The 22,294-nt window shown below is 38.2% G+C and overlaps 1 protein-coding gene across 4 annotated transcripts in view; it reads right to left on the bottom strand.

The window, feature by feature from the left end:
• Coq9 (ubiquinone biosynthesis protein COQ9, mitochondrial) overlaps positions 1–22,294 on the bottom strand; it is a 192,355-nt gene that overhangs the window by 95,150 nt on the left and 74,911 nt on the right. For all 4 annotated transcript variants that reach the window (XM_090401194.1, XM_090401196.1, XM_090401195.1 and 1 more), the window contains exon 5: positions 5,623–5,727. In XM_090401194.1, the coding sequence (XP_090257320.1) occupies positions 5,623–5,727 (105 nt within the window). The remainder of the gene's footprint in view (positions 1–5,622; positions 5,728–22,294) is intronic.

The following is a 22,294-nucleotide window of genomic DNA, read 5'->3' as shown; positions in this document are numbered from 1 at the left end:
CACTCCAACATACTAACATAATGGTCAGCTTTGACGTCTCCTCTTTATTCACAAATGTCCCACTCAAGGAAACTCTAGAGCTAATCCAAGCTAAATTTTCTCCCGATATTTCAGCCTTATTTCAGTTCACAATGAACTCAGGCTATTTCGTTTGGCAAGGAAAATTCTACAAACAAATAGAGGGGACAGCCATGGGTTCACCATTCTCCCCACCCTTGGCCAATTTCTTTATGGAGACCTTTGAAGAAAAAGCTTTAGCCTCTGCCCCACAAAAACCAACCATATGGCTTTGCTACGTTGATGATGTGTTCGCTATTTGGCCACATGGCTCTGAAACACTTCTCTCCTTCTTAACATACTTAAACAACCAACACCCTAGAATCAAATTCACCCTGGAAAAAGAGGAAAAAAAAACAGCATCCCTTTCCTAGACACACTAGTCACCCGCCAGCCTAATGGAACTTTGGTTTTCTCAGTTTACAGAAAACCCACCCATACAGGCAGATACATTCACCAACAATCCCCCCACCCCCACACACACAACAATATGGAGTAGTGAAAACACTATACAACAGGGCTAAACTAATCTGTTCAAACAACTTGGCCCTAAACACTAAACTAAATCACATCCTCAACACTTTCTCAGCCAATGGCTACCCCCCCAAAAAAAGTCCAAAAAATATTAGAACCTACAAACCACAGATCCCCTCCACAACAAGGATTACTCTAAATCCATCACCATTCCCTACATCCGAGGCACCTCGGAAAAGATTACCAAAATCTTAAAAAAGCATGACCTGACCTCCTGTTACAAACCTTACAGAAAATTGGCATCCCTTATCCGCTCCACTAAAGACCAACCACTTCCCCTAGACCTACCTGGTGTATACCAGGTCCCTTGCAGTTGTAATCTGTCTTACTTTGGCCAAACAGGCAGGACAGCGAATATCAGAATTTCTGAACACAAGGACTGCATCCGGTTTCACAAGTACAGCCATTGTGGTCTTGTGGACCATGCTCTGGATACACGCCACAGAATACGGTGGAAGAAAGCTACAGTAATACACCGTACCAAATACAAATACAAAAGACTTTTTATGGAATCAGCCTCAGCCCTAAGAAATTCTCCAAACCTCAACAAATTTTGGTTGTATGCGACTTCCCCAAATTTGTGAGGCTTACATCAGCAGACTTTCAGCCCAACGGCCAAGAACACCTACTTAGCCCGCTAGAGGGCACCATCAGGACTTTTAGGAGAACAATAGCTTCATCTCTTCATTCCCAGTTACTGTGTTTGTAGTGCCTACGTGCACGTGCTTTTTTTGTAAGTTCCTTTAGAAGATGGCAATGTGACATTGCCGAAATATTGGAAAATATTTATTAAAGTTTAATTTAATTTATATCCTTAACTACGTTGTTCTATTCCTTCAGTGTTTTAACATAGTGTGTTTAGGAGGGACAGAGAGAATAAAATGGGGGGAGGGATATTATTGATGATAGCTGATGAACTGCAGCCAAGGAGAATTGAAGTTGTATCGCAGGATAGTGAAAGGAGCTCATTTGACGCTATTTGGTGTGAGATTGAGACTGGCAGAATAAAATATACACTTGGGTGCTGCTATAGACCAGGTGATGGAATAGATGGTGGAGATAGTATGCATAGGGAAATTGATGAAATGAGTGGAAGGAGGGTAATTATTATGGGGGATTTCAACTATGGTAACATTGATTGGAAGGAGGAGAGGACACATGTGAGGAAGGAAAAGGATTTTATTCAATTATTAAGGGATAACTATCTGAGACAGCATGTAATTGAAAATACTAGGGGTGTGAGAGTGCTTGACCTGGTAATAGCATCTGAGAATTTGACTGTAATGAATATGACCATGTTGCCACCTATTGGTGAGAGTGATCATAAGGTCTTGGCCTGGGAGGTGGCTAAAGGTGTGGAATTTTCGATTAAGACAGGGTATATGTGGAATTACCGTGCTGGCAAGTATGACAAGCTTAGGAGATTGCTTGGATCAGTGCCATGGCATATACAACTGCAAGGGCTGGACGTCGATAGAGCATGGGAAGTGGTCAAGGAGCATTTACAGGAGGTAATGGCTGATTGTATACATAGGGTCCAAATAGTAAAACAAGTAGGGGTTAAATGGATGAATAACACCATTAAGCTTGAGATGCAAAAAAAGAAACAACTGTGGAGGGAATTTAAAGAAAGAGGTGACCTGCAGGCACACGAACGGTATAAAGTGCAGGCCAGAAAGGTAACGAGTGTGGTAAAAAAAGCAAAAGCGGATTATGAAAGAAAACCAGCTTTGCAAGCAAAAGAGAATCCGAAACAGTTCTTTCAATATGCTGCAAGCAAGAAAAAAACTGTACACGGCAAAATGATTTTAAAGAATGACGATGGTAAAGAATAAACTAAGGAACCATTAGTTTATACGGGAATAGTGACGAATGAAGTGGAGGTGACTAGTCTATTACAGAACCTTAATGTGAACACATCTGTGGGATTGGATGGTATACCGACATGGGTCTTGCGTGAAGCGGCTAAAGATTTATTAGTGCCCTTGACCATGTTGTTTAATCTGAGTCTCAGGTCTGGGTTAGTCCCGAAGGTATGGAAAGAGGGGAAAATAGTTTCACTGCATAAAGGAGGATCCAAGACTACGGTTGCAAATTACCGACCGATCAGCATATCAGGAGTCGTTGTCAAGGTCTTAGAGAAAGTAGTCAAGGGAAAAATACAGGAATGGATTGATGAAAACGAGATAATGTACAGGGGACAGCATGGCTTTGTGAAGGGTAGATCATGCTTCAGTAACTTGCTCAAGTTTTATAACAAGGTGACAGCTGAACTGGATAAGGGAAATGGGTTTACAGTGATACTGCTGGACCTGGCAAAGGCGTTTGACAGGATACCTCATGGAATACTAATCCGTAAACTACAACATATGGGAATGGATATAGGGTTGGTGAGATGGATAGGTGGTTGGTTGATGGAGAGATATCAAAGAGTAGTTTATTCAGGAGTAGAGTCCAAAAGACGGCCTGTGACTAGTGGTGTGCCACAGGGTTCTGTTCTTTGACCACTGCTGTTTAATCTGTTCATTAACGATATAGGGAAGGATCTAAGTGGAACAATTCATTTGTTCACTGATGATGCAAAGTTGGGTAGGGCAATAGTGAATGCAGAAGATGTCAAAGTCTTGCAGGATGACTTAGATAGATTGGAGTTCTGGGCTAAGGAGAATGGATGTCAATTTAATGTGACAAAATGTAAGGTTATGCATTTTGAGGTGAAAAGATTAGCAGCAGTATACCACATTGGTGGAACTGTACTCCAAAAGATTGATGAGGCCAGGGACTTGGAAGTGTTGGTGGATAGGGAGATGAAGTTTAGGGGGCACACTGCAAAAGTAGCCAAATCAGCTCATCAACTCACTTGGTTGTTGAAAAATACCTTGACGAGCAGAGACAAGCAAGTTATTGTATCTCTGTACTGAGCCTTGATAAGACCTCATCTCGACTTCTGTGCCCAGATTTGCTCACCTCGGTTCCTTCTTGATGGGGAGGAGGTAGAGAGGATCCAGAGGCGAGTGACTAAGATGATAACAGGTCTATGGAATGAACCATATGAGAACAGGTTGAAGATTCGTGGGTTACAGAAACTAGTTGATAGGCAGAGGAGGGGAGATATGATTGAGACATTCAAACTGCTAAAGGGATTCTATAGGATTAATTCAGAGGATATTTTTGAGATCAGGACTGGTGGTGGGATAACTAGGGGACACCTATGGAAGCTGGGCAAGAGTGTGGTTAGCAGGGGTGTTAGAGCTGGGTTCTTTACTTTTAGAGTGGTAAATGAGTGGAATAAGCTGCCAGAGTCTGTTGTGGGTGCTATGACGGTGAACGAGTTCAAGACAAGGTATGATAGATACTGTGAGAATGTAATCGCATAGTTGTGTGGACATGATGTTTAGGGCCTCCCTCAATGAGTCTAAGGACTCCTGGAGTCGCCCGAAATAATAATAATAGTAATAATAATAATAATAATAATAATAATAATAATAATAATGTACTATTTAGAAGTCGTTACAGATCCAAAAGATTCTTTTTTGAGTCAGCCATGGCTAGGAAGAATTTTCGTAACCTGAACAAATATGGTTGCTATAATTTGCCAAAAATTTGGGAGGCTGTTATCTTAAGAGCAACTTCCAGATAGCTGTAATTTTTTAATTAAAAAAAATTTATTATTATTATTATTATTTACAACGTTAAAGGGTGCCAAAATAGGACTTTAGATCTTTTGTCCATTACAATTGTAGTTTCACTTACTCACTGTCATATATACAAGCTGTGTTGTGCTCTGATGATGCCAATTTGAAATTCAGTGAAATATAAGCAAGTTAATAAAACATCTTTTTATAAAATAGTTTGTTTGGCATTTTTCCAACAGCCACTCTTCCCAAGCTGTCCATCACCTGTTCCATTCTTGTGATCATTCACTTCACTTCTTCTGATCTGTTGCTCGATATCTTTTTTTTAGCAACAGTTTCTCCAGATTATTTTGACCACAGCCATTTGAATTTCATTTGTCATTTTTGTACAAATCCATGCCACAAATCTACAAACTACACTCCCTTTTTCTTTGAATATCTCTGCCTGCATACCATTCATGATTCTTGCTGTCCATCTCAACTCATCATTGTCATACCTTGGCAACATACACACTGACAACCTTTCCTACTACTGTTATCTTTCACTCTTCTCAGTAACCTCCCAATATCCACCTTTACATTCTCCTTATGTTCAACCAAATCACTTGTTTCCACAACCATCACTAACTCTCTTGATCATTTTCTTCTCATATCCACAGCATGAATTATCTTGTTTGTTACCCCTCCTGGAAAGTAGACCTTATGGACTCTCTCAATAACTATACCTCTAATCCCCATACAGTGCTATTCTCTAATCATTCATCACCTCTTTTTCTCTACTTTCTTTCATTTTATCCATTTGCACTTTTTTTTATTTCTTTCCCCCAAATGTCTAATATTACTTCACATTTCTCATCTTGAACAAATCCTTCAAATCTTGTATTCCAACAATTTCATTCTCTGTTGCACCTTTATTCTCACTCTCTCTCTCTCTCATTCTGTTGTTCCTCTCTTCTGTTTCCTCATTCCTACATTTTTCCCCCATCCATATATCACTTACTATCATTTTGTCACTGATGCTGATCAAAGAAGATGTGAATTGTCAGCCTTTTTTAAAATTTTTTTGAAACCTCATCAATCACAAATAAATCATGACACTGACAAAACTTCAAATTTCTTCCAGCCTTCCAAGATTATTAGCTCACTTTAATAACATGGATGCAATTGCATAGGTTTATATAATATATCAACATCAAATGTAATATCTGAAATTCGATATTTGGAAACAAATCTGACACTAACTTAACTCATTTAAACATACTTGACATAGTCTTCATGATGAATTAAGTAATTAGTCTATTATTCCAGATGGTGAAGAAGGACTTACAATGAATTATGTTGAGGATGTCAGTATTTTTGTTTTTGTAAAAGCATTTGTTTAAAACTTTATACTTACACTGACTGACTTATCTCCTGCATAATACCACACAATGTCCATCAGATCCATCATATGCTTTAAACTTTGTGGAATGTTTTGTGGCAGAGCCATAATACCTAAAGCCTCATGAAAGAGAGAAAGAGCAGAAAATAAGTGTACACAGTAAATTTACAAGTAACAGATATTTAAACACACTGACTCTTACTTCATATATTTAAGATATTATTAATTCATGAAAACATCATCATAATTATCATCATTGTCCATCTCATGTTCTAACATGTTGCCAGGTCATCAGAATTAGCACCTTTCCATCATCTTCCACAGGGCCGTCACCAAATTAGATTGCATACTGAGGCAAACAATTAAATATCACCCCTGATGGATTATAAGACAAAAATATAAGAAAATCTCCAATTGCTATTTTGTTTTTATTACAAGAAAAACATTAATGTAAAACGATTACATAATAATATTAATTAAATGTTTGCTCTACGGGGATATCCCACAATAAAACTGTTTATAAGCTTTTCTAAATTTAAATTATAAGCAATGTCCGCCTCTATCGATATAGATGCTAGACCAACCAATCTTTCTTGGGTCACTGCTGTTTGCAAATAATTTTTAATCAGTTTAAGCTTGAAAAAACTAAGCTAAACAGGAATTGTTAGCATAGCGACGGCACCTACTGCAATATAGTTGAACGAGCACCCTTATTAAGCTGCGCTGTGAGACAGGCTGCCTCTCTGCTACACCCTGTAGATGGTACTGGTCTTCCACTTTCTCAAACTCTTAAATCTTGTTCTACAATTTTCCAAATCTTATTCATGTTCTCTCCATAATTACTAATGTAGTATCTATAAAAAAAAACTTCCTTGGAATTCCTCTAGGTCTTTTTGTTCTTCATTTCTGTGAAGAAATCTGCTTTCATGAGTTAGCATATGTACAAACCATTTACTGCAATGTAGCAGTTTCTTTGTTTAGTTGAAATGATTTAAAATTTTTTTTTCTTTATTTATTCACTAGATACATGACAAACAAGGGCTGATTCCAGCATTTTGTTAGATCTTTGGAAAGAACAATTGAGTTTTATCAAGTAAAGTGACATTTGCAACAGCATGGAGTATAAATATAAGTTAGATAAAGGTGCAGAAAGTGACGCTTATTAAAGCCATATATGCGACATATTCAGTGTATGAAAATGTCCATAATATTCTTGATGTGTATAAAGATATTTTTATAGTGCCATGAAACATATTCCTAACTGAAAGTTGAAGTTATAAGTTAAATATAACACTCTATAATGGCCAGTGCAGAACAGAAGTATTAAAAAATAGCACTTACAAATTAAAAAAAAAAAGCCATAAAATTTTTGTGCAAGTAAAGCTGAATTGGTGAAGATGAGGCAGATGTAGAGTGAAATGAAGAGAATTGGAGATGGAAGAGTGAAGAAGACCACAAAAAATTATGTTGGTTCATAAGAAAAGGTAAAAAATCAAGTGGCACTGTATAGTGATTCGATTATCTGGTGTAGAAAATAATTATATAGGTGTGAATAAGTGAGTAAGTGAGCAAAGGAGATGGTAGTGGTAATAGGGACAAATGATTTGACTGGGAACAAGGAGAATGAAAGAATGGATATCAGGAGGTTGTTGAGAAGGATAAAAGATAATAGTGTGATAAGAAAGGCAGTCAGTGTGTTGCTCAGGTATGACAGAGACGAGATGAGGCAGAGAGCAAGAATTATCAATGTCAGCAGAAATATGTGAAGAGAAAGAAGTGAATTTGTTAATGTGTGGAATGAGTCTGAAGGAAGAATTGAACTGTATAAGAGTGATGGACTGCATTTGAATAGTTTTGGCATGAGTCATTTGGAGAGATTGCTGCTGGAAGGGAGAGTAATGAGCACAGAGAATGAATCTGAGAAAGTAAGAAGCAATGTGAAAGAGCAGAAGAGTAAGGAAGGAGAAAGTGAAGTGGTGGAAAAGAAGTAGGCAGCACGAGTGTAAAGAATAAGAGAATAAGTGTGCAGGACAAACAGGGAAATGGGGAGACTCAGGGTGAATAGGGGGATCACAGAATGAGATCGGTTGATGTCCCAAGAGGATGTGAATGGGTGTATAGACAAAAAGGGAAGGGAATGAACTGGGATGCAGGGAAAACAGTTGGATTTGAAGAAGGAGAAAAACAAATGGTTTGAGGAGAGTATGGAGAAGTCACATCTAATAAGTAGCATAAGTGAAACTTGTTATAGATCTGGGAGTGAACTGTTATGTTTGTATATGAATACTAGAAGTATCAGAAACAAGGGAAATGAAATGGTTGCAATGAGTGAGTTTAAATTAAAGTTAACAAAGAAATTATATACTTGGTTTAATCTTTTATCCAAGTGTAAGCAAACAAAGTTTATGCCTGAAGTATTTTCAGGCCTGGAGCACCACCTCGTATACAGAAGCTAATGACTTCACATCACTTGCTTTAGTATCCCATAATGCAAAGAACATATCCTTACAGACATGTATAATGCTATGCATTATGGGATGAGTTACTACCCAGACCGGTTTCAACCTTTATTGAGGTCTCATCAGTGGGAGCCAGCAACAACTATCTCTAATCCAGAGTATTTCACTAATAAGGTGTGACATCTTTTGGCTACCTCTTAGGGGACCCCTGTAACCCCTAGAGAGCACTCCCATGGGTGGCGGACAGGGAAGCCCACCATGTGTGTGTGTGTGTGTATGGTGGGATAGTCAGAATATACCGAATAAGGACTCGTGGACCAACAGGGTCATAAGGGGCAATCATCTTGATTGTAAGGGAAGCAGCACTCCCATGGTCCCCTAGCTGGATCTATTCTCCCCTTCTTCTACTTTGAGGAAGATCCACTTACTTTAATCTTTCCTATAAGGCCTTATCAACCAACTCTTCTTATTTTATGACCTGGGGGTCTTTTCATTTCTGGCCTTACAACTATGCCCTCTCTATAAACCTTACTATAATTCTTCTATAATCTACTCTTTCCCCTTCAATATACCCTATTCCTCCTATGGGTTTAAATTTGGAAGGAGGCTAGTTCAGAAGCCATAAGGTAGCAACCCTACCACTGAACTATTCCATCATCAGGCTAGTTCCCTGACATGGAGAATATAATCCTACCTGTAAGTTGACAGAAAAAGATAATCGGATTGAATCTATGGGAAACGACCCTGGAATGGAAAAGGTAAAACAAAAATGGAAACGACAAAATATAATACACATAGCAAACTGGAATGTAAGAGGAATAGCATATAAAGAAATGGAATTAGACCAGTTATTAAATGAAAGAAATTTTAAAATAGCATTAATCACTGAAACAAAAAAGAAATTAAAAGGAACTATGAGAACCAAAAATTTTAATGTGATATACAGTGGAGTTGACAGAGATCAAAGAGCACAGGCAGGAGTCATGATTTGGATCATAACTCCATTTCAAAACAGTTACAACATTATAAATTATGGAATGAAAGAATAATAGAAGCTAGAATAAAAATAGATAGAGGCTATTTAACAATAATAGGTTTATATGCCCCAGAAGGAGGAAGAGAACAGGATAATATTGATTGGGGGGGGGTGGGGGGGGGGGGGGGTGGGGGGGGGGGGGGGTGGGGGGGGGGGGGGGTGGGGGGGGGGGGGGGTGGGGGGGGGGGGGGGTGGGGGGGGGGGGGGGTGGGGGGGGGGGGGGGTGGGGGGGGGGGGGGGTGGGGGGGGGGGGGGGTGGGGGGGGGGGGGGGTGGGGGGGGGGGGGGGTGGGGGGGGGGGGGGGTGGGGGGGGGGGGGGGTGGGGGGGGGGGGGGGTGGGGGGGGGGGGGGGTGGGGGGGGGGGGGGGTGGGGGGGGGGGGGGGTGGGGGGGGGGGGGGGTGGGGGGGGGGGGGGGTGGGGGGGGGGGGGGGTGGGGGGGGGGGGGGGTGGGGGGGGGGGGGGGTGGGGGGGGGGGGGGGTGGGGGGGGGGGGGGGTGGGGGGGGGGGGGGGTGGGGGGGGGGGGGGGTGGGGGGGGGGGGGGGTGGGGGGGGGGGGGGGTGGGGGGGGGGGGGGGTGGGGGGGGGGGGGGGTGGGGGGGGGGATGTACAAATTAAACAGCAATGGTCCCAGCACTGAACCTTGTGGCACACACCTAGTCTAGTAATAGTCTAATTATCAAGGTTTTATAAAGAGGAATTACAACTTCCTTATCTCTACTTGATAATGTGTTCTTCACTAGCCCAGTAATTTTATGTGTTAACTTAGCAAACCTTAGCAATATGTGCACTAAATTTTAACTCTCTGTCTACCACCACCACCACCACTAAATTTCTAGCTTCATCTATTTCCTAGAGAGAATAGAAATAAAGGCTATGATGTATTTTGTGAAGATAGAAAGGGTAAAAAGGGCAGTGGAGTTATTGATGATTAGGGAGGAAATAGTGTAGTGGTTTTGAGGCAGTATGGAGTGACAATTATGGGTGATTTTAATTCTGGCAATATAGATTGGGATGACAAGATAGTAACCGGAAGAACATGAGTTTTTGAGGGGCAACTACCTCAGGCAGTATGTAACAGAGGCACACGAAGATTGAGGGTTTTAACCCTGAAGAGGTCATGACTGATCTGACAGATACAAACAAATTGTTTAATATAAATATTCTTACACATATCCAGTGTATAGCTTGGAGGTCATGACTAGCTGCGCACATATATTACGAGTGATATTCCACACTGTTTATGGGTCAGTTTTCGTTTAACACGTGTTATGTAAAGGTGTGTGATATTTGATAGTACATTGTACCCGAGAGATACTGCAAACTCTGATATCAGTATAGTATTGGTTTAGTTGTTATTTTTTTATTTACCATTAAAAATGGCTGGAAAAATATATCGATTGGATAATCATCAGATGTTGAAGAGATTCAGCGAATGTTACTCGAGTCCGATGATAAGAATAATAGAGCCTAATGAGAAAGAGAAAGTGATATTTGATAGTAAATTGTATATGAGAGATACTGCAAACTCTGATGTCAGTATAGTATTGGTTTAGTTTTTTTTTTTCTTTGTTTCTTTGTTCAATAATTTCTAGATTGTAATTGAAAATAAATAAACCATCATGTGTTATATTTGCAGTGTCTTTTTTTTTTTTTTAAGTTTAATCACATTTTAGCACATACTAGTAATGAATGTATCTCTCAGATACACGCAACCTAAGCTGCAATTTTTATGACCATGACCTCTGCAGGGTTAAGCAACCCTCGAAGATCAAGGAGTGCTTAAAGATTAAAGCTCTAAAATTGGGAGGAGACCTCCATGTAGCCTTTTAAGGAATGAGAAGAACAGAGTGGAGGATTCTGACCTAATGTCCAATTCTCACTTTCTCCTGGTGAATCCTGTTAGGTATCTACCTGGACACTGAACGAACAAGGATGGGCTGGCAGTTCAGGATTTAGTCAACCAAACTGTATTCTTATCGGCTTAAACCACAAAATAAAATGATAGTACAACATGAAAGAATTTCATGCCAGCTGGGTGTCGCCTGGTTAAACAAGGTCCCCATTGTTTTTGTCAGGGAACCAGGATGAACAGCAAAGAGAGTCAGCTACTGGAAGAAAACCCCAGAACACACCAAGTCAACATCAACAAAGTTCAAGATTGATATTATCGACGTAAGAAGAATCAATGAAAAAGAACTGGAACTAGCAGAAGAATTGAATGAGTACCAGATTGACATAACAGGAATGACTGAAACAAATAAGACAAAAACAGGTGAGATCTTTCTAAGCGATAAATACAAAATGTTATATTCTAGCAATGAAAACAATGGAAAAGAAGGCGCAGCCATAGTATTCAACACTAAACATGAGAATAATCTTCAATGCCAGGCAATATCAAGTAGAGTGATGTGGGCAAATATCACAATGGGGAACTGGACAATAAGACTTATATGTGCATATGGTCCCAATGAAGGTTCTAGAAAGTACTGAAAAGAGGAATTTTTTTAGTCATTAGCGAAGGAAGCTAGCTAAACTAAAAAGGAAAAGTTGGTCTTTGTTGGAGATCTTAACAGCAGAGTAAGAAATGATTACCAGACATATAGAAATGTTTTGGAAAAATTTGGAGAAAAGAGCAAAGCTAATAATAAAGGTAATAATAAAATAATAAAGCTAATAATAAAATGCCTGCTGGATTTCTGTTCAGGACATGGATTAATTATTACTAACACCATGTTCCAACATAAAACGTGCACAAATTCACATGGAGAGAAAATGCAAGAAATCTCACTGACTACATTATTGTTGATAAGTGATGTTTTCTCACTGGTGCAGGACATGAAAATACAGAGGATTTGAAATTGGAAGTGATCACCATTTAGTCTTGAGTAGGATAAAACTGAATTTCATACTGAAAAGAAGAACATGTAAGAAAGATTTAAAGGAATAAAAGTTGAGCAGCTCTCAGATGTGAACTGTAGACTAAAATACACAAACATTATTCAAGAAAAAATGAAAGAGTTTGAGAACAGGAACTAAACCTTGGAGGTTCAGTGGCAAATCCTGAAGAAAACATTGATTGATTCAACTAGAAAGGCATGTTGGTGAGGTTGTCTGTAAGGATAGAAAATCAGAACTCAATGGTAGACTCAATAAGTTAAAGAGACAATGAAAGAAAAGAAGAAAGCATATCAAACTTTCCTGACAAGTAAGTCAGCTTGTGCTGTTAGAAAATACAGAGAACAATGTAAGAAAGTGAAGCACTGTGTAAAACTTGCTAAACAAAAGTCATGGGAAGACTTTGGTAAGAACACAGAAAATATATATCAGGAAGGCAAAATATTTTGGAGGATACTGAAATAGTTTAGAAAGGATGGAAAGAGTACTGTAAAAGGAATCAGAGATGATAAAAGTGACATGAAAACTGAAGAAAGATATTCAAGATGTCTGAAATAATTACTTTGAAAGACTACTAAATGAAACAAGCAGTGTCAGGATGATGGTAGAAAACTCCAAACAGGAATGCAGTCAGGAATACATATCAATACTTGAAGTAGAAAAAGTCATCAAAAGCCTCAAATGTGAAAAGGCAGCTGGTGTAGATGAAATTCAGCTAGAAATGCTCAAATATGAAGTAGCTGCACTGCATAATTCAGAAGGTCAGGGGGGTCAAATTCCCGATGAATGGAGCAGGGAAAAGGGAAATAAAACTGAAAGCAAGAATTACAGAGGTATTTCCCTACTGAGTGTTCCTGGTAAGATTTATGCAAGTATACAAGGACCAAACTTTTTAAATAGATTGCCAACTGGTGCAGAGAGAGTGCTGCGGGTACTGAGTGCACTTAGTGGCAGATTTGAACAACAAACTGCCATTCCCCCATTCTGCTATGAGCATTAATCATCAAGTTACATCCACTGAAGTGAGCATGAGCACAAGTTGTTTGTTGGATTAGTGACAAAGTGACAATGAATGAGCTTGAAGAATAACGTGTATTTATGTTAAATTTTGCTGGAAACTTGGTAAAAATTTCACAGAGACATTTAAATTGCTTAAACAAGAATACGGGGAGGATTGTATGAGCCAAATGCAGTGCTATGAGTGGTTTAAGCATTTATAAAAAAAAAAAAGGCAGAACGTCGGTTGGTGAAGATCTCAGGCCTGAACAACCTTCCACATCAACAGAAGATGACCATGTCAAGAGAGCTCGTGATGTGCTTTGTGGAAATGGGTGTTTAACTGTTTGAGAAGTTGCTGACAAAGTGGGCATCAGCATAGGATCTTGCCATCAAATTTTGACTGAAAAACTTTAGCTGTGTCGCATCAGTGCAAAATTCATTCTGCGTTTGTTGACTGATGATCAGAAAGAGAACTGTGTTGAAATCAGTCAGGAACTGCTTGCAAATGCAAATGGTAATGAAAACTTTCTTAAGAACATCATAACATCCAAACTTAAAACCACTTTGAAAGGACGTCATTTCCAACCCATAGAGGAAATTCAGGAAAATGAAATAAGAGAACTGCACGCCATCAGAGAAAGTGCATTCCAGGAAGCATTCCAACAATAGATGATATTTTGGGAACAGTGCATTGCAAGTAGATGGGACTACTTTGAAGGGGGAGCAGAGCTTAAAATGTTGTAACATGAGCAATAAAGTCTTCATAACAAACGTTCAACCTTTTTTTTTTTTTTTGAACACACCTTGTACATGAGAAATGGATAAGAAAAATTGTGGGAGGAAAGCTTGGTGAAGAACAAGCTGGATTCAAGTCAAATAGAGGTTGTCAGGTTTGGATTTTAAAACAAATAGTTGAGAAATATTGGGAATATAACAAGAATTTGTATTTAAGTTTTGTTGATGTAGAAAAGGCATATGACAAGGTGCCAAGATGAAAGCTTTTCAAAACGCTACAATTATATGGTGTAAATGGGACATTATATCAAGCAATACATAGATTCGATTTAAGTTGTAAGTCAGCAGTTAAACTTGTAGGAGGTACAGGAAGATGGTTTGAGATAAAATTAGGTGTGTGACAAGAGTATCCGTAATCTCCACTGTTATTCATTATCTATATGAATCACATTATGAAGAGAAATAGTTTTAAATCTGATATCAAAACTGTTGATGTTAATCTTAACCTCCTTTCTTTTAGGCTTACACGGTGATCCGAATACATTTCGGAAAATTATGGAGACAACTACCGTGTTTGAGTAAAACTTTAGTTTAATATAAACCAAAATCTACATTCAACGTTTTGACCTTTATATCAAAATCATCTCTGGAGCATATATACTATATACAGAGAAACAAGTTGCCCTACAATTTATATGGTTTGTTAAAGTTACTGACCAACATTACAACAATTATTGGCCTGACTTCTGGTGAAAAAAAAAAAGAAAAAAAAGAAAAAAAAAACTTACTACATCAACGCTAGAGTCCTATTATTAATATTATCTATTGGTTGTAAAATTACACTGGGAGCAACAACAAGTCTATATATATATATTAACACCATGATTATACATATAAATTCTAACCAGTTGGTATGGAATGGTTTCCAATACTAGCTGAAGGTTGCCTAGAGTCCTGAAGTATGCTGGATACTAAATATTAAGTAGGCTGAATGTGTGCCCAGATTCTTGGAATTTTCATGCCATCATTATTGTTGATATTTGGGTGGTTTATCAGAATTTCACAGACTTCCTTAAATATTCTTCCATACCAGGTTTTTGTATGGTGTAAAGAGCGGGTACTTTTCCAGTCGATTTGGTGTAAGGTGTTGAGAGTGTGATCTGAGAGGCCTGCTTCACCAAAATGGTTATATTTAATGTGTCTTATGTGTTCTTTCTTACGTATAGGGATTGTATGTGCTGTTTCACCAATGTATGGTAAGTTACAGGTGCAGTGGATGCAATAAACTCCAGGATGTGCCAATGGGAGGAGAGGATCCTTAGAGGAGTTGAATATGTTTTTAAGTTTTGTAGGTGGTTTAAAAGTGGCATTGAGATTATAATGGTGTAGTATTTTTTGTTGATTTTTCTGTTGATTTATATATCTGCTGATTTTTTCTGATAACCCTTTAATGTATGGGATGTCTATGGTTTTACTGTAATCCAGATTATTTTTTGATGATGTTTTATGAAGTACTTTATTAATAGTATTTTTGTTATAGCAATTATTTGTAAATGTGTTGCTGATGATTTTTAGTAACCAGCAAGCTCCTGTTTCAGAGCTTGCTGGTTAGAGCAAATTGTTATAGCTCTGTTTTAAGGGTGTTTATGACTACACAAAGAACACACAACCCTTTATAAACAAAATTAAAAACATAACACTCGACAAAGATGACTTATTAGTCAGTTTCGACATTTCTGCCCGACATTACGGCCCCCTTCGTCCACGTACTATGTTCTGGTTACTTCATGTGGCAAAATAAATTTTACCTACAAAAAGAAGGTACGGCCATGGGCTCGCCACTATCCCCTCCCCAATCGCTAACTTCTATATGGACACTTTTGAGCAAAGTGCTCTTGATTCCTCCATTCTAAAACCTACAGTGTGGCTTAGATAAGTTGACGATGTGTTCGTTATCTGGCCACATGAGCGACAAATGCTAAACACATTCCTTAGCCACCAGAACAAACGACATGAATGTATACAATTTACTATCGAAATTGAAAATCAGAACTCACTCCCGTTCCTGGATACACTGGTCACACGTCTTCCTTCAGGCAGTCTATTCTTCATGGTCTACTGCAAACTGACACACACTGGCTAATACATACATGCTAATTCATACCACCACCCATAACAAAAATATGGAGTCATTAAATTAAAATCAGAGTTATAACTATTTGCTCTAACCAGCAAGCTCTGAAACAGGAACTAAAAATCATCAGCGATACATTTATAAATAATGGCTATAACAAAAATACTATTAATAAAGTACTTCATAAAACATCATCAAAAAAGAATCTAGATTACAGTAAAACCATAGCCATCCCATACAATAAAGGGTTATCAGAAAAAATCAACAGAATCCTACACCATTATAATCTCAATGCCACCTTTAAACCACCTACAAAACTTAAAAACATATTCAACTCCTCCCACTGGCATATCCTGGAGTTTATTGCATCCACTGCACCTGTAACTTACCGTACATTGGTGAAACAAGACGTACAATCCCTATATGTAAGAAAAAAACACATAAGACACATTAAATATAACCATTTTGGTGAAGCAGGCCTTTCAGATCACGCTCTCAACACCTTAAACCAAATTGACTGGAAAAGTACCCGCTCTTTACACCATACAAAAACCTGGTATGGAAGAATATTTAAGGAAGTCTGTGAAATTCTGATAAACCACCCAAATATCAACAATAATGATGGCATGAAAATTCCAAGAATCTGGACGGCACACATTCAGCCTACTTAATATTTAGTATCCAGCATACTTCAGGACTCTAGGCAACCTTCAGCTAGTATTGGAAACCATTCCATACCAACTGGTTGGAATTTATATGTATAATCATGGTGTTAATATATATATAGACTTGTTGTTGCCCCATATGCAATTTTACAACCAATACATAATATTAATAATAGAACTCTAGCGTTGATGTAGTAAGGTTTTTTTTTTTTTTCACCAGAGGTCAGGCCAATAATTGCTGTAACAGTTGGTCAGTAACTTTAACAAACCATACAGATTGTAGTGCAGCTTGTTTCTCTGTATATAGTATGTATGCTCCAGAAGATGACCTTAATATAAAGGTCAAAACATCGAATGTGGATTTTGAAATCCACATTCGACTTATATTAAACTAAAGTTTTAACATGGTAGTTGTCTCCATAATTTTCCAAAATTAATCTTAACCTCTTTACTTTATGCAGATGATGTTATACTTCTAAATAAATCCAATACAACTCTGAAAGATTCCCTGACTAAATTTAATAAGTGTTGTAATAAATTTGGTATGAAAATCAGCAATGAAAACATCAACTGTATCCTGAATAATGAGCCTATAGTACAAGTAAAATATTTCAACTATTTAGGCACAATTTTTCGTGAAGATCTGGAAATAGACAGCAGAATTAGTAAAGCTGGAATGGTAGAAAGTCATCTGAATAAATTTATATGGAATAGAAATTAGTCAAAACATTAAATTAACCCATGCAAGACAATATTCAAACCAATTTTAACTTATGGATCTGAGAGCTGGGTTAGAAATAAAACACTTGATCAAAGACTGTGACTTCTGATATGAGAGTTCTGAGAAAGATTGGTGGAGTGACTAAATTGAATAGCGTATTAAAAATGAGATTATTAGGTGAGAACTTGCCATTGTTAGCATTCAAGAATGTGTTTGTAGAGCTATTCTCAGGTGGTATGGTCATTTAAACAGAATAGGAGAAGAAAGATTAGCAAAACAAGTGTTCTTTGCCAGGTTGGCAGGAAAGACCCAGAGAAAGACCAAGTAGATGAATTGATACAGTAAAAAGTGCCTTAAAAGACAGAAATATAAGATCTGATAATATTGGAATCTTAACAGATAACAGATTAATTTGGAGGAAAATTGTTAATTGGAAGTTAGTAACGGTGTAACTTTTTCTTGCAGTACTATCATAATTATTCTGTATGCTCCCTGAGGGTACATATTAGGAAACTGATGATGATGGATCTGATCATCTCATCTGAAGATGTTATTATGAATGAGGTGTCAAATCTCTCTTCAATTGGTGAGAGTGTCCATAGAGTGATTACCTTGGTAGTTGTCAACCATGTCAGGACGTTCATGATGAAAGGGTATATGTGGAACTACAGAACTGGTGATTATGAGAGGCTCAGGGAGACAGCGTGCATCTGTAGCATGGTATGAGGAGTTTTAGCTGTAAAAGTTATCAATGCTGTTTGGGTGATATTTAAGAACTATCTAGTAGAAGCAATGTCTAAATGTATTCCAAGGGTCAGAAGGTTAAATAAGGTAGGTGTGAAATGGATGAATGAAGAGATTAAGCATGTGATACAGAGGAAAAAGGCATTATGGAGGCAGCATAAGAGTGGTAATAATCGATTTCATGAGGATTACAAAGAACAGGTAAGGAGGGTGACATGGTTGGTAAGGGTAGCAAAAGTTCATATGAACAGTAGTTAGCTAATGAAGCCCCCCCCCCCAAAAAAAAAAAAAAAAAAAAACATAAACGAGTTCTTTCAATATGTAGCAGCAAAAAAAAAAAAAAAAAAAAAGAACGATGGTAGGATGGCAAAGATTGCAGAAAATGAAAATGGTATAAGGACAACTGCTGCAGAGGATATAGTTGAGATATTTAATGAGCAGTTCATAAATGTGTTTCATCCTTGTGAATGTGACATCATGAAGAATTTAAGAGCAGTGGATGACAAGGAGGAGAGACTATCTATGAGTGAAGAAGAGGTATATTGGGAATTACGCAAACTTGACATTAATAATAATGATACTGTGCAACTTGATGATATATCACTACGTATTCTGAAGGAATGTGCCAGGGAACTGACATCTGCCATGACATATTCATTTAATAAAAGTCTACACTGGGTCAAGTTCCAAAGGAGTGGAAGGAAGGCAAGATTGTGCCACTTGATAAAGGAGATGGCAGAATTCAAGTATCAAATTATAGCTCAGTCTGTGTGTCAGGTGTTGTAGAGGTGGGTGAGAATCATGATCCAGAATTGGGTTGACAACAATAGTATTATCAAAGATAATACTATTGTTGTCAACCCACAGATTTGATAAAGGTAGATCAAGTTTAAGTAATATACTTACTTATTACAATAAGGTGACAGCAGCATTGGACACAGGAGATGGATACATAGTAGTATACTTATTTGCAAAGGCTTTTGATAGGTTATTGCATGATTGTTAAACTAGATCGGTTGGGCTTGGATATTAGACTAGTGCATTGGATTGGAGATTGGCTCTCTTATAGGTATCAACAAGTTGTGCATGGAGGAGTAATATCCCAGAAGAGGAAAGACATTAGTGGTGCCTCACAGATCTGTTTTAAAGCCATTGCTGTTTGTCCTTTATGTTAATGATATTGGAGAAGATTTGAATGGGGATATACAGTTGTTTGCAGATGATGCATAGTTGGGATGAATTCTGAGAAGTTTGGCCTTACAAGAAGACTTGAATAGACTGAGTGAATGGAAATAGGAGTGGCGATGCCAGTTCTATATTGCGAAATGTAAGATTTAAAAATTTGGTAAACAAAGATGGGATGTAGAATTTACTCTTGGTGAGGATATATTGTTGAAGGTGGAGGAAATAAGAGATCTTGGGGTGACGGTGGATAAGGATCTAAAATTTAGAGGACAACACAAACAATTTTGGCAATGATGCAGAGGACACTGACTTGTAGAAGTGAGGAGATTCTAGTTACAAATATAAAGCTCCGATTAGGACTGATTAGGATTAGGACCACATATGGACTACTGTCCAATCTATGGACAGTAATCCATATGTGACCTAATCAGATATGTGGTCATATATCTGATTAGGCCACAATCCAATATGTGGCCAAATAGTGCACAGATTTGGTCACCTGGTTTTCAAAAAGATGAAGAGATGTTGGAGAGGGTCCAGAGACAATTGATGTAAATAGTTTCTGATCTCTGTAATGATGAATATGAAGATACGTTGAGACAATGCAATTTGCAGAGTCTAGTGGATAGCAAGAAGAAGGGGTGACATGATAGAGGCATTCATGCTGGTAAGGAGTTATAGGATTAACGTTGAAGAGGTTTTTCACAAAATCATGGAAGACTGGGGAAGAACAAGAGGACATCACTGGAAGCTGTATAAGGAGGGTGTGAGCAGCGGAGTGAGAAAGAATCAAGTTTTTTGCATGGAGAGTTGTGAATAATTCAAATGCATTGCCTGAGAGCATGGTGTCTGCAGAGAATTTGAACGTGTTTAAGGCACAGTATGATGAGCTGTGTGTATATGATAAAAGTGACCTCCTAGATGAGTCTTTGACTCCATGAGGTCTTAAGGTAATAGTAAGTATGAAGGGAATAGATCTATTTGGTTGAAATCTATTAGTAAGATTTCGTATTTATCTTCATACAACTCCTCTATATAGAAACAGCTTTTATGTAGGACTTAAGTTCAGACTAACCACTGTAGATCTATTAGTTTAATCGAAGTATGATAAATCAGAGGAGAAGTGAACTGAATAGACAATGGGGGTAGACAAAAGGAGAAAGTGTGCCATTTGCAGTGCTTTGAAAGGAGGAAAGTTTATTAACTGGAATAAGAGAGAGAAACTCCATAACTGATGGTAGTTTAAAAAATTAAGCAAAATAAACCAGGAACTTAACATAATCAAAAAGATGAAAATCGAATAAGTTTCATTTTGAAATCTTTGAAAATTGAGCCACAAAACTCAACTATAAGATCCTTAGGACAACTGCTAAGGTTGTGCTGTGTACTTTGAATGTTATAAAATATGTGAACCACAGTCTCGGTAAGTATACCAAAGACATCAGAGTTGATTTTTTAATGTTTTCAGATCTTCTGTCAGGATCTTGTTAGTAAATGCAGAAATTATAGACAATTTTTAAGACAAGTATTTTATACATTTGGAATGAGGATAATGCTTGTTTAACATGCACAATGTTGTTCACAGCTTCTTCCCCCCCCCCCCCCCCCCAATAAAATTTTTCTTACTGCTGGATACAATACCAATTTTTGAACTTCTTTATCAAGCCATTTAATGCTGATTTGCTTAGAGTTGCACTCCAATTAAATAACCTGCAAAAATCATGCTGCACTTCTATCACATTCCAAATAAAAGGTTGTGACTAAATCATATGATTCTGAAAGTTACCACTTGCTATGATGCAGATCCTATGTCTGCAAAGTTAATATCAAAACTATTCCTATACATTATGTCATCATCAAATTTCTGATATGTGCTCTCAAAGAGTGTACAGGATACTATGATAGTATTACATAAATTAGATGCTAAGAAATTAGATTCTTGGTTTCATCCTTTATCTAAGTGTAAGCAAACAAATGTGTGTGCATGAAGCCACGTCATGACTGGGTTACTTGTATATAGAGGCTAATGACTTCACATCAATTGCCTTGGTGGGGGGGGGATTGAGACAGCCTCCCCGTGGCCTCCCCACCGGTAGTGTTGCCTTGGTACATTGTTGGTGCTTCAGACAAAAGAAGCCCCAGAGATGAACCACAGGCAACATGAAGCTAATGTCTCAAACAAGGCATCCAAATGTTTCCAAGCCTCCTGGACTACTTACAATTATGATGAATACAAAACATAAAAAGTTCCAAGCCTGCTCGATCGTCGCCTGGAAAAACAGGGATCGCATTGCTTGTTTAGGTGGAGGACAAGCTTTGAAAAATATGTTACAGTCCCCTAATCAACACTACCTCAAGATATGTTCCCTAAACATAGAAGGGATATCTAAATCCAAAGCCAAAGTCATCAGCAAAATAGCCAAAGATAAAGCAATTGATGTCTTGACTCTCCAGGAAATCCATGTGCCTGATGCCACCCTCAGCAGACTAAAGATCCCAGGACTCATTCTAGTGTCTTATAACTGCCACCTCAAGCATGGCCTAGCAACCTGATCTCAAGGATATAATCCAAAGTGTTCCTGATACAGAATACTCCATAGGTATTAAAGTTCAAAATATCACCATCTATAATGTCTACAAACCTCCATCGCAATCCTGGCCTGATCAGATGGACCGACCTCCTCCTCACTCTGCTATCTATGTTGGTGACTTCAATTCCCATCACACCATGTGGGGCTATTCCTCTAACAACCGGGATGATAATAATCTAGCAAACTGGATGGTACATATAATTTGTATTTGAATTATGATGCCAAGCAGGACGGCACTCTTTACTCAGCCAGATGGAACAGAACCTACACCCCAGATCTGTGCATAGTCACTAAAGACTCTGAAGACCACCCTCTTCCATCAACCAGAACCATCCTTAACAGATTCCCTAATAGTCAACATCGTCCTACATTAATAGAGATAGGAACATCAATCCCAGTCATCAGCGGAACACCAATCGTTAGATGGAATCTCCGCAGTTCCAACTGGTCTGCATTTCAGAAACAAATCGAGCAGACCATTAGAGCAATTCCACCCACTCCTAATTGCTATCCTAGATTTGT

This window comes from Typopeltis vanoorti, chromosome 12, assembly GCF_054136105.1.
Source record: "Typopeltis vanoorti isolate ZY-2024b chromosome 12, IOZ_Tvanoo_1.0, whole genome shotgun sequence".
In the NCBI taxonomy this organism is placed as follows: domain Eukaryota; kingdom Metazoa; phylum Arthropoda; class Arachnida; order Uropygi; family Thelyphonidae; genus Typopeltis; species Typopeltis vanoorti.
The sequence above is the reverse complement of the archived record's forward strand: the minus strand, read 5'-3'. Positions and strand labels throughout refer to the sequence as shown.